This window comes from Terrapene carolina, unplaced genomic scaffold (genome assembly GCF_002925995.2).
Source record: "Terrapene carolina triunguis isolate 2854851 unplaced genomic scaffold, T_m_triunguis-2.0 Scaffold33573, whole genome shotgun sequence".
NCBI lineage: Eukaryota > Metazoa > Chordata > Testudines > Emydidae > Terrapene > Terrapene triunguis.
The window spans coordinates 634-11,740 of NW_020697924.1; the positions used below are offsets into that span (position 1 = coordinate 634).

An 11,107-nucleotide genomic window follows, 5' to 3' on the forward strand; every position below is an offset into this window, starting at 1 on the left:
ATCTAGTCCAACCCCCTGCTCAAAGCAGGACCAAAGCTCGGTACACTGCTCTGTGATAATAAACAAATACAATGTGATAAGCAGGCTACTGGAATACGACTGTGTAGTTAAATGGGGCACTGTAAGCACAACTGGCAGTGAGGAAGAAGAACGGCTCAGGATAAACTACCCCAGGGTGCTGGGGGGAACGAGAGGGAGATGGGGACCCCATGGGCTGTCTGGAGACCCTAGGCCTGTCTAGCTCACCATTATAAGATGCACACACGCAGATTGTTGTTTTAAACCCCCCTTTTTCTCTAACCCTCTATTCCTAAGCAGGCTGCCTGGTCTCGGTATTCACCGCTGGTCACAGATCCCCGAAGGGAGAGCTGCAGGTGCTAGGTAGGTACCCAGTAGGTAGCCAGACCTACTGGGTAAGCAGAATTAATAGACCAGGCCTTGCGCTGCAGTAGCATGCATAAGAGTGGGAGACCTGCCGAATTTCACCCCAGGAGAAGTGACGCACAAGGCCGGACCGCTGAGGGCGCGCCCGAGACCACCCAGGGGACAGAGGAGCAGCTGCCAGTGTTCAGGGCACAGCTATGGCTGTCCAGGCAGGCAGTGGGAATATTTGTTTTTCTGGCCTACAGGGAGGGGTCAGGACTATGGGAGTCACTTCAGCCTGGGGCCTCGGCTTCCATTTCTTCAAGGACAAGGCAGGGTGCAGTGGGGAGGCTGCTGTGAATGCCAGGCTACAGCCTTAGCTTGGCACTAGAGACTATTTCTGGCTGCAGCCGTGGGTGGAGAAGAGATTGAAGGGGGAGCAGAAGATGGAGCCTGGGGGAGCTCCAGGCACTGGGGGCTGCACGGCAGAGGGTACAGAGGGGGCATCCAGATGGGCAGCTTGGCCCAAACCTCCATGGAACTGGCGTCTCGCTGGTGCTTCCCCAACATGCAGGGAGGATCGTCTATCCCAGGATGATGTTCCTCGGTACACGGGGCTCCCCAGTGACCCACACCCCAAAACATTGCTGGCTCCCTCCCCAGCACAAGGTCTCTGCCACTACCAGTCACTGGGGGTGGGGAGATCAGAGAGGAAACCCCTCAGAGGGCCCTGGGTCTCCCCCAGCAGGCGCTCCTTGGACACCACCCACAACAGGAGGCATCTGGCACCCGTGCCACCAGGCTCACATGGCTGTGGCCAGAGGCAGCACGGGCCTGGTCCTCACGGACGTGGGGCAGCAGATGTTGAGGGTCCCCTCTCCCGGGAGGAGGAGCATGTGCTGGGGGTGTCCCCATCATGGCATACAGTCCTGATGGGTGGACAATGGGTGTGTTCCCAGAAAAGAGAGGTTTGAGCGGCAGGACCGCTCCCCATGCACGGATGGGAGCAGAGGGGAACGTCCCAGCCCCCCTCACCCAGCGGCACTCACCGAAAAGGCGATCTCACACAGCTTCTTCACCCACTCCGCGCTCTGCTCCTTCTCTGCAGCAAACAGGTAGCTTCTGTCGCTGGTCTCCAGGCGGAAAACAGCCGTGCTGTCCTTGGGGCCGCTCTCCGGCATGGGCGCCACGCTGAGACAGTCCGCCAGGCGGATGATCTTCTTGTCCAGCCGCTTGGTGCTGAGTTTCTCGGCTGGGGCCCCTGGGTCCTTGCAGTCAAAGAACTCCAGGCGGGCGACCCCATGTTGGCTGGCTGGGTACAGCACAAACCAGTTCTTCTTCCATCTCTGCAAAGGCAGCACAGCAGGGTCAGCACAACGGCCTCTGCCCCCCACACCCAGACCCAAAGGTCTGTAAGCTGTCTGTATGGGGTAAGGACTCCCTCACTCTTGGTGCAGGTCTGGCTGGCAGAGCAGCTCGCACTCAAGTCATGGGGAGATTCCAGCCTGAAGCAGAACCTGAGGTCCATGTGGAGCACAGCAGGATTCGATCCCAAGACCCTCTGGGCTGGCAGGGACAGGGAGCCAGGGGCTGACACACACTCCTCCTGGCTGCCAGGAGCTGCAGACAGCAGCATTTCCCCACCAGCTGGTCCCCCAAAGAGACCAGCCACAGGCCTGCATGGGGCAGGTGCCGGAGGCCTCAACTCTGGGGAGGCTTCTTCAGAGAGATCAGATAAAGGCACAAGAGCTGGACTGGAGCAATGGGGGAAGGGCAGGTGGGGCGCTGGACTAGGGCGATGGGGGAGGGACGCAAGACAAGGGCGCTGGGGGAGGGGCAGGCAGGGCGCTGGACGGGGGGAACTGTCCTAGCAGAGTTGAGCGAAGGGGGAATCTCTCTCCGCGCATGGCAAGTAGCAGCGCTGAGGTCCGGGCCTGGACTGCGTGCGCTGGGTCAGCCAGGTCCAAGCCAGCAGGAACTCTGGTTGGTGCACGCAGGAGCTGAGTGCGGCCTGGGGAGGCTCAGCAGGAACTTGGCCTGCTGGATCCAGCTCCCCCCTGGCAGACCTGCCCCCCCACAGACCCAGCAGCTCAGCGACAAGGGCTATGCACATGGCCTGCAGTGGGGCTCCAATTCCAGCAGTGCCCTGGTGTGCCCGGCCTGGAGAGCGCACCCCGTGGTGTCACGCACCCCGGCTCTTTCCTGGACACGCTCCCTGCCCGGTCCAGGTCTCCCGGGCACAGCAGCCTCCAGGAGGGTGGCCGAGTGGCACCAGCTGGCCCCAGGGTCTGGACCTTTGGGGATGGTCAGCACTTCCCCTCTCTCCAGATGGCCACCCTGATCCTGACCCTTCCTAGCCTCTAACTGACCCACAGAGAAGGAGCTCCAGCCCCCCAACCAACCCCAAGCTGGGGCAAGGAGAAATACACCCCAGGCAACCACTGCCCCACAGCCCTCCCTGCACAGGAGCCCCCCGTCATGCCCCACCCCCCAACCTGCAGATGGGGCAGGATCTCAGGGCTTCTCCAGCTCATTGTGTGACTGTCCCCTGCCCCACAGACCACGCTCCCTGCCCTCTCCCCTGAACTCCCTGCCCACTCCTATCCCTGCTGCTGACTCTCGGGACAGGAAGGGGAAGTATCTGTGTCCTCACTTGCTTCCTGCCAAACTTCCCCAAATGTCAGGCACCCAGCGTGAGAGCCGGGGGAGGGGCAGGGGAGAATGAAACCCACACAAGCCGCCAGAGCCCCCCCATCAGCACCAGGCATAGTCACAGCTTCAGACACCTAGCCTGGGGAAGGACAAGGGGGCTGGGGCAGGTGCTGCACGATCTTAGCACAGAGAGATGTGTCCTGGACTGGGGAGCCAGTTATACCACAGGCTGCGGTCTCCTGTCGCCCCTCAGGCTCCAGGTCCCATACTCCTGCATCCAGGGGCTGGCTCCTGCTGCCTCGGACAGGCCCTGCCCCGCATGGGCTCTGCCCCAGCAACTAAGGCGCTTGAGCCAACAGCCCCTACAACAGCCTCTGCAACAGGGGGTGTCAGACAGGCAGAACGTTCTTGGGGGGGTCCCGCAGTGCTATAACCTGCACCCCTTTGCTCCTATGGGGCCAGAGTTTATTGCCCTTCAGGGCACAAACCCAACAGCATCTACTGACCCTTGCTCCTACACAGCCCAGGGCAAGAGGGGAGGGCTCTGGGTTCGTAGTCAGGGATCACTACATAAGAACGGCAATATTGGGTCAGACTAACAGTCCACCTAGCCCCATATCTTGTCTCTGACAGTGGCCAGTGCCAGATGTTTCAGAGGGAGTGAACAAAACAGGGCAACTATCGAATGATCCATCCCCTATCATCCAGTCCCAGCTTTTGGCAGTAAGAGGCTCAGGGATACCCAGAGCATGGGCATGCGTCCCTGACCATCTGGGCTAATAGCCACTGATGGACCCATCCCCCAGGAACTTCTCTAATTATTTTTTGAACGCAGTTACAGTTTTGGCCTTCAACATCCCCGGCAGCTGCCAACAAGTTCCACAGGTTCACTATGTGTTGTGTGAAGAAGTACTTCCTTATGTTTTAAACCTACTGCCTATTAATTTCCTGATTCATGTGTTCCCTATTCACTTTCTCCACATAACTGATGACTTTAGAGACCTCTATCATATCCCCCTTAGTCATCTCTTTTCCAAGCTGAACCATCCCAGTCTTTTTCATCTCTCCGCATATGGAAGCCATTCCATACCCCTAATAATTTTTGTTGCCCTTCTCTCTACTTTTTTCTAGTTCCAATATATCTTTTTTGAGATGGGGCGCCCAGAACTACATGCAATATTCAAGGTGTGGGCATGTCATGGCTTTATATAGAGGCATTATGATATTTTCTGTCTTACTAGCTATCCCTTTCCTAATGTTCCTAACATTGTTCGCTTTTTTGACTGCCGCTGCACATTGAGCGGATGTTTTCAGAGAACTATCCACAACAACTCCAAGATCTCTTTCTTAATAATAGCTAATTTAGACCCCCTCACTTGTTATGTATCATTGAGAGGTTTTCCAAGGTGCATTACTTTGCATTTATCAACATTGAATTTCATCTGCCATTGTGTTGCCCAGTAACCCAGTTTTGTGAGATCCCTTTGTAACTCTTCCCAGTCAGCTTGTTGACTCCCTCAAGGAATTCTAATAGATTGGTGAGACATGATTTCCCTTTACAAAAGCTATGTTGAATGTCATTATCTGTGTGTCCCATAATTCTGTTCTTCACTATAGTTTCAACCAATTTGCCTGGTACTGAACCTTACCGGCCTGTAATTGCCGAGATCATATCTGGGATCCTTTTTTAAAAATTGGTGTCACATTAGCTATCGCCCAGAAGCTGATTTAAGCAATAGGTTATACACCACAGTTGTTAGTTCTGCAGTTTCACATTTGAGTTCTTGGGTGAATACCATCTGATCCTGGTGACTTATTACTAATTCACCAGTTTGTTCCAAAACCTTCTCTAATGACACCTCAGTCTTGAACAGTTCCTCAGATTTGTCACCAAACAAGAATGGCTCAGGTGTGAGGATCTCCCACACATCCTCTGCAGCAAAGACCAAAGCAAAGAATTCATTTAGCTTCTCCACAATGGCCTTTTCTCCATTGAGTGCTCCTGTAACACCTCGATCGTTCAGTGGCCCCAGTGACTGGACAGGCTTCCTGCTTCTGGTGTACTTAACCCCCCCCCTTTTTTTTTTAAATGTTAAGTCCACCACTAATTGCTGAGTGGTGCACAGGCCAGGGGAAGGGCTGCCTTTATTCCTAACAGTCCACAATCCCAGGAACAATATAGAGAGGACGCGGCAAACCAGCCACTCCACCTATGGGGCGGCACAGAGACAGCGGATGCGAGGACAGGGGCCTGAGATGGCATGACTGGCAGAGTGCAGGACAATGTGATGAGCAGGGGCAGAGCTACACCAGGCCTCATGCTGCCAACCACACTGGCCCAATACGAGTTATTTCCTTTGGTTCCCTTGGTGCCTCCAGGAGGTCACAGCCCACGAGGACGCTGGACATTCGGTGTGAGACTGCACTCCGCCCACCTCCCACAACACCACGGGCGCCTGTCATCTGTTCAAGCCGAGAGAATCACCGAGGCCCTGCCAAGGCTGCTGCAGAAACCCCTGGATCATGCTGTGTAGTTCAATGGCACAGAAAAGTATCAGCCCAGGGCAGTGGCCAGCTAATGTCAGGAACACGGGGACAGGAGCAACAGATTTCCAGAGACACCAAACCAGCCCTGCCTTGCGGGTCAGCACATCCAGCATGGATCCCAGAGCCCCCCGCATGGCTGAAAAGGCACCAACGCACCTGAGCTGGCAGCCTGGAAGAAGGTTGCAGCAAGTGCAGTGTTACCTGAAACACACAGCAGAGAGGAGATGCTGCCAGGCAGAACACGTAGCCGCTGCCTCTGCCATCCAGACCAGGAGGTGGGGAAGGGCAGGAGGGGTTTTCCTCCTGTCCCTGGCATGGCCTCTGCAGCTCTGCAAGCCAAGCTCTATGCTGTTGGGATCTCACACAGGCTCAGCACACCCACAGCACCAGTACAACCCGCTGAAAGCCGGACCACCACCAGAGCCACCCCAGCTCAGCCAAGCCACTGGGACACCCAGGGTGACCACCCCCCGAGCAGACACGACTTGCATGGGTCATGGGCTCTGGCCTAACACCTCAAGAGCCCAGCGAGGGAATAGCAGTACCCTGCGTAGGGGGATAGGACGGGGACAGACGTCACAGAGCGATCGCAGGACGCTCAACACTGTGACAGGCACATGAGCACCTGGATAGACGGTCCAGCCGGGGGCTGCTGGCTAAGCTATGTAACTGGGTGATAGGCACTGATAATACAAGAACGGCCCTACTGCAGGGGTGGCCAACCTGTGGCTCCTTGTATAGGCACCGACTCCAGGGCTGGAGCTACAGGTTGCAACTTTCCAATGTGCCGGGGGGGCGGGGGGGGCTCACTGCTCAACCCCTGGCTCTGCCACAGGCCCTGCTCCCACTCCACCCCTCCCCATCCCTCCCCTGAGCCTGCCGTGCCCTCACTACTCCCCCCCGCCCAGTCTCCTGCACCCACCACGAAACAGCTGATCAGGAGGTGCGAGAAGGGAAGGAGGGGGCGGGGCTGCCAGTGGGCAGGAGGCGCTGGCAGCGGGGAAGCTGATGGCGGACTGCTGATGTATTACTGTGGCTCTTTGGCAATGTACATTGGTAAATTTTGGCTCCTTCGCAGGCTCAAGTTGGCCGCTACTGGGTCAGACCAAAGGCCCATCTAGCCCAGTATCCTGTCTTCCGACAGTGGCCAGTGCCAGGTGCCCCAGAGAGAATGAACAGAACAGGGAATCATCAAGTGATCCATCTACTGTCGCTCATTCCCAGCTTCTGGCAAACAGAGGCTAGGGACACCATTCCTGCCCATCCTGGCTAATACCCATTGATGGACCTATCCTCCATGAATATATCTAGTTATTTTTTGAACCCTGTTATGGTCTTGGCCTTCACAACATCCTCTGGCAAGGAGTTCCACAGGTTGACTGTGCATTGTGTGAAGAAATACTTCCTTTTATGTGTTTTAAACCTGATGCCTATTAATTTCATTTGGTGACCCCTAGTTCTTGTGTTATGAGAAGTAGTAAACAACACTTCCTTATCTACTTTCTCTACACCAGTCACGATTTTATAGACTTCAATCATATCTCCCCTCAGTCATCTCTTTTCCAAGCTAAAAAGTCCCAGTCTTATTAATCTCTCCTCATACGGAAGCCATTCCATACCCCTAATCATGTTTGTCGCCCTTTTCTGAACCTTTTCCAATTCTAATATATCTTTTTGAGATGGGGTGACTACATCTGCACTCAGTATTCAAGATGTGGGCGTACCATGGATTTATATAGAGGTAACATGATATTTTCTGTCCTATTATCTATCCCTTTCTTAATTATTCCCAGCATTCTATTTGCTTTTTGGACTGCCGCTGGACATTGAGTGGATGTTTTCAGAGAACTATTCGCAATGACTCCAAGATCTCTTTCTTGGGTGGTAACAGCTAATTTAGACCCCATTGTTTTATATGTATAGTTGGGATTATGTTTTCCGATGTGCATTACTTTGCATTTATCAACATTAAATTTCATCTGCCATTTCGTTGCCCAGTCACCCAGTTCTGAGAGATCCTTTTGTAGCTCTTCGCAGTCTGCCTGGGTCTTAATTACACCTCTACCCCGACATAACACGACCTGATATAACACGAATTCTGATATAACATGGTAAAGCAGTGCTCCGGGGGGGCGGGGCTGCGCACTCCGGCGGATCAAAGCAAGTTCGATATAACACGGTTTCACCTATCACGCGGTAAGATTTTTTGGCTCCCGAGGACAGCGTTATATCGAGGTAGAGGCGTATCTTTAGTAATTTTGCATCATCTGCAAATTTTGCCACCTCACTGTTTACTCCTTTTTCCAGATCATTATGAATATGTTGAATAGGACTGGTCCCAGTACAGACCCCTGGGGGATACCACTATTTACCTCTCTCCATTCTGAAAACTGACCGTTTATTCCTACCCTTTGTTTCCTATCTTTTAACCAGTTACCAATCCACGAGGACCTTCCTTCTTATCCCGCAGCAGCTTACTTTGTGTAACAGCCTTTCGTGAGGGACCTTGTCAAAGGCTTTCTGAAAATCTAAGTACACTCTATCCACTGGATCCCCTTGGTCCACATGCTTGTTAAGCAACGGCTTGTTATACTTTCTCCGGGCCAGAGGGGAAGGCTCTGGGGTGGCTGGGGAGCTGAAGGGCCAGCAGCGACAGGCAGGGTGTGGGGCTGGAGTCACATGGGGGTCACAGAGGCAGGTGTCTGGGGCCCAGCAGGTACCCAGGGTCCCCTGTGCTGAGGCAGCGCCAGAGCCATGGCCACCCCCCAGGGACCCTGAGGCGGGGGAGGGAGTAACATCCTTCCCCTCCTCTCTGGGGAGCCCCCAAGCTCCATCCCCAGGTCTCCCTACAGACCCCAGCACCAGCAGGCCCTGCCCCTCCCCAGGGGCCTGGCAGTGCTAGATCCCAGCCCGGCTCAGCCCCACCGGGGCACTGGGGCCAGGCAGGCTGCTCCTGGGGAGCCCCCCACAAAGGGGCAGCCCCCCGGGGCCGGGGCCAGGCAGGCTGCTCCTGGGGAGCCCCCCACAACGGGGCAGCCCCCCGGGGCCGGGGCCAGCGCCGCATGAGGCCCCTGAACCTCTGGCCGCCCCTCCCCGCTCTGGGGTAGCAGCTGAAGACGGGGGGGAGGGGTTAGAGCCCGGACTCCTGGGTTCTATCCCCAGCGTCGGGGGGGGGAACCCCAACTCCCGGGCCCAGATCCCGGCTCCCCTCGCGGCGCAGGTCGGACCCGCCCAGCCCCGTCCCGCGGCGCCCCGAGCTCCCCCGGCCCCGCCGACCTTAGCCCCGAACTTGTGGCCCTGCTGCACGTAGAGCCGCCCCTCCTTGGCCGCGGGGTCCATCGGGCGGCCCGGGCCCGGCACGGTCCGGCCGCGGCTTCCTGCTGCTCTGCCGGGCCTGGGGCGGGGCCGCGGGGTCTGCGCCCGACGGGGCGGGGCGCGGTGGGAAGGGGCGGGGCCTGGCCGGGGTGTGACGGGGGCGGGGCGCTGTGGGAAGGGGCGGGGCCTGACCGGGGTGTCACGGGGGCGGGGCGCTGTGGGGGGGGGGCGAGGCAGGGCTCATGCCCCAGCGACCCCAGCCTCTCGCAGGGATTGCGAGGGGGCCGCAGCCCAGCCCTGCGTGGTGTCCTGAGGACTGTGGCCCCCCCCAGCCAGGGGATCCCAGGGGTGAGGAATGGAAGGGCGGCTGCAGAGTTCGTTTCCATCCAAGGAAGTTGCTTGGAATGAAGGCTGGTCACTCAAGCTGGGGGTAGGTGGGTCAGATCCCCTTTGGCTGATGAAGCTGCCTGCCTAGCTGTCACATTTCTGTAAGAGAGACAAGGTGAGCGAGGGAATATATTTTATTGGACTAACTTCTGCTGGGGAGAGAGACGAGTGTTCAAGCTACACAGAGCTCTGATTCAGGGCCGTGTGGCTCCAAAGCTCGTCTCTCTCGCTAGCAGAAGTTGGTCCAATAAAAGACATCACCTCCCCCACCTGGTCTCGCTAATACCCTGGAGGGACACAGCTCCTCTGCACATTTTTGTAGGGCATTTGACTTAGGTGTCACCAGGCCAGCCACCAACAAAGTGCCCCCATGAAGTCAGAGGTCACGCTGCAAGTGGCCTGCCTCAGTTTCCCCTCCTCAGTAACTCAAAAAAGGCTTTTACAAGTCCATTAACAGCAGCCCTCTACGGGTTTTGGTTTATTAAATTAATAAACATTCCCAGGGCAGTTCTCAAGCCCAGCCATTTACCTCTGTCTCCCGTCACTTCCAGCCTTTCCTGCCTGCAGTCCCCCTCCCCAAGTGTCAGAGCTCCTTGCTGGGCCTACTTGCTCCACGCAGCCTCCGCTCTCCCCGAGCATTCTCACTGCAGGGCCAGCACATGGCTTCTTCCTGCTGCTCTTCTAGGGGAATCCGCTGATTCCTGCTCAGCTGTGCCTCCCCAGGAATCAGGGTTGGCTGACCCCAGAGCTCTCGTCCATGAGGGGCAAGTCACCCTGATATACACCCACCCATCCACACCCTTAGACCCTTGCCCAACGCCAGGGCACATTCTACAGTCGTTATTTCTTCCGTCACCCCTTGGTCTGTTTTTCCAATGACGATATCTCTGGCTGGTTAAACCCAAGGAGCAACTGGGCTGGCAAGCTCCATCTCCCCTACTGGGAGAGAAGCCCAGGCCACGCGTCCACCAGCATTTCAATTTGCCACTCCAAGCCCCCCTTGTCTTTGGCTAGCTCATCTCTTTCTTGTAGGGCCTGCTGCTTGTCCTCCTTCAAAGCACCAAGTTCCTGATGGTACCTCTCCTTCAAGGCAAGCAAGACACTAAGGTCCTCTCCTGTCAATACTGTGATTAGCCCCTTTCCCCAACCAGCAGGCCCGTCCCGCCAGTCCCTAGCCATGTTCGCCCTTCGGGCATGCCCTCCAGGGCCAATTCTCCTTGGCTCAGTGTCCTTTTCTCATGCCCCAATAGCAGCGTGCTCGCTAGCCGGGGGGGTGCTGTGTCCGTCACCACCCCCCTGCTTCTGGCTCTTGCCCGAGGGGCCGACATGCTTCCTCAAGCATGCAAGCAACTGCTCCCTCCTTGAATTCTCGCTCCGTTGGGCGGTTCCCTTTTTACACCTTCTGTTGTATTCATTGAGATGGACTGTAGGGGCCCAAAGAGTCAATGGTGTTAATATGACTCCGTCACTGTGCAACATTAAACAAGTTCAGTGTTTGCCACTCAGAGACCTCAGCCTGCTTAGTCCCAGGGCAAACACCCCATTAAACGTCCTTTGAACCGTGTATTACGGATGCAGAAAAGGATAGGGTTACCATTCGTCCATGTTCTGCTGGACATGTCCGGCTTTTTTGAGTTAAAAATAGCGTCCGGGGGGAATTTGTAAATGTCCGGATTTCCGCCCCATGCAAAGCGCGCGCGGCTGACAGGGCAGCCGGCCGGATCGTGCCACTCGCACGGGGCTCTGGCAGCCAGAGCCCCTCCTCCGCTTCCCCCTCCTCTCCCCTGCAACTTGAGACCACTCCCCTCCTCTCTCTCCCTGCATTCGCAGATCGCCGGCCGGC

The 11,107-nt window shown here is 56.5% G+C and overlaps 1 protein-coding gene across 1 annotated transcript; it reads right to left on the minus strand.

Moving 5' to 3' along the window:
* Positions 1 to 1,335: 1,335 nt before the first annotated feature.
* LOC112122795 (docking protein 1-like) lies at positions 1,336 to 8,935 on the minus strand. The gene is made up of 2 exons (XM_026663427.1): positions 8,839 to 8,935; positions 1,336 to 1,709 (listed from the first exon to the last, which is right to left on the minus strand). Exons 1-2 carry the CDS (start codon positions 8,899 to 8,901, stop codon positions 1,395 to 1,397), a joined length of 378 nt encoding a protein of 125 aa, XP_026519212.1. The 5' UTR covers positions 8,902 to 8,935; the 3' UTR covers positions 1,336 to 1,394.
* Between the last annotated feature and the right edge of the window lie 2,172 nt (positions 8,936 to 11,107).

Excerpts from the sequence above, each read along its gene's own strand:
- LOC112122795 (XM_026663427.1), bottom strand. The coding sequence starts at position 8,901 with ATGGACCCCGCGGCCAAGGAGGGGCGGCTCTACGTGCAGCAGGGCCAC. Across the intron at positions 1,710-8,838 it reads GCCACAAGTTCGGGGCTAAG|AGATGGAAGAAGAACTGGTT; the intron begins GTCGGCGGGGCC and ends CTGCCTTTGCAG.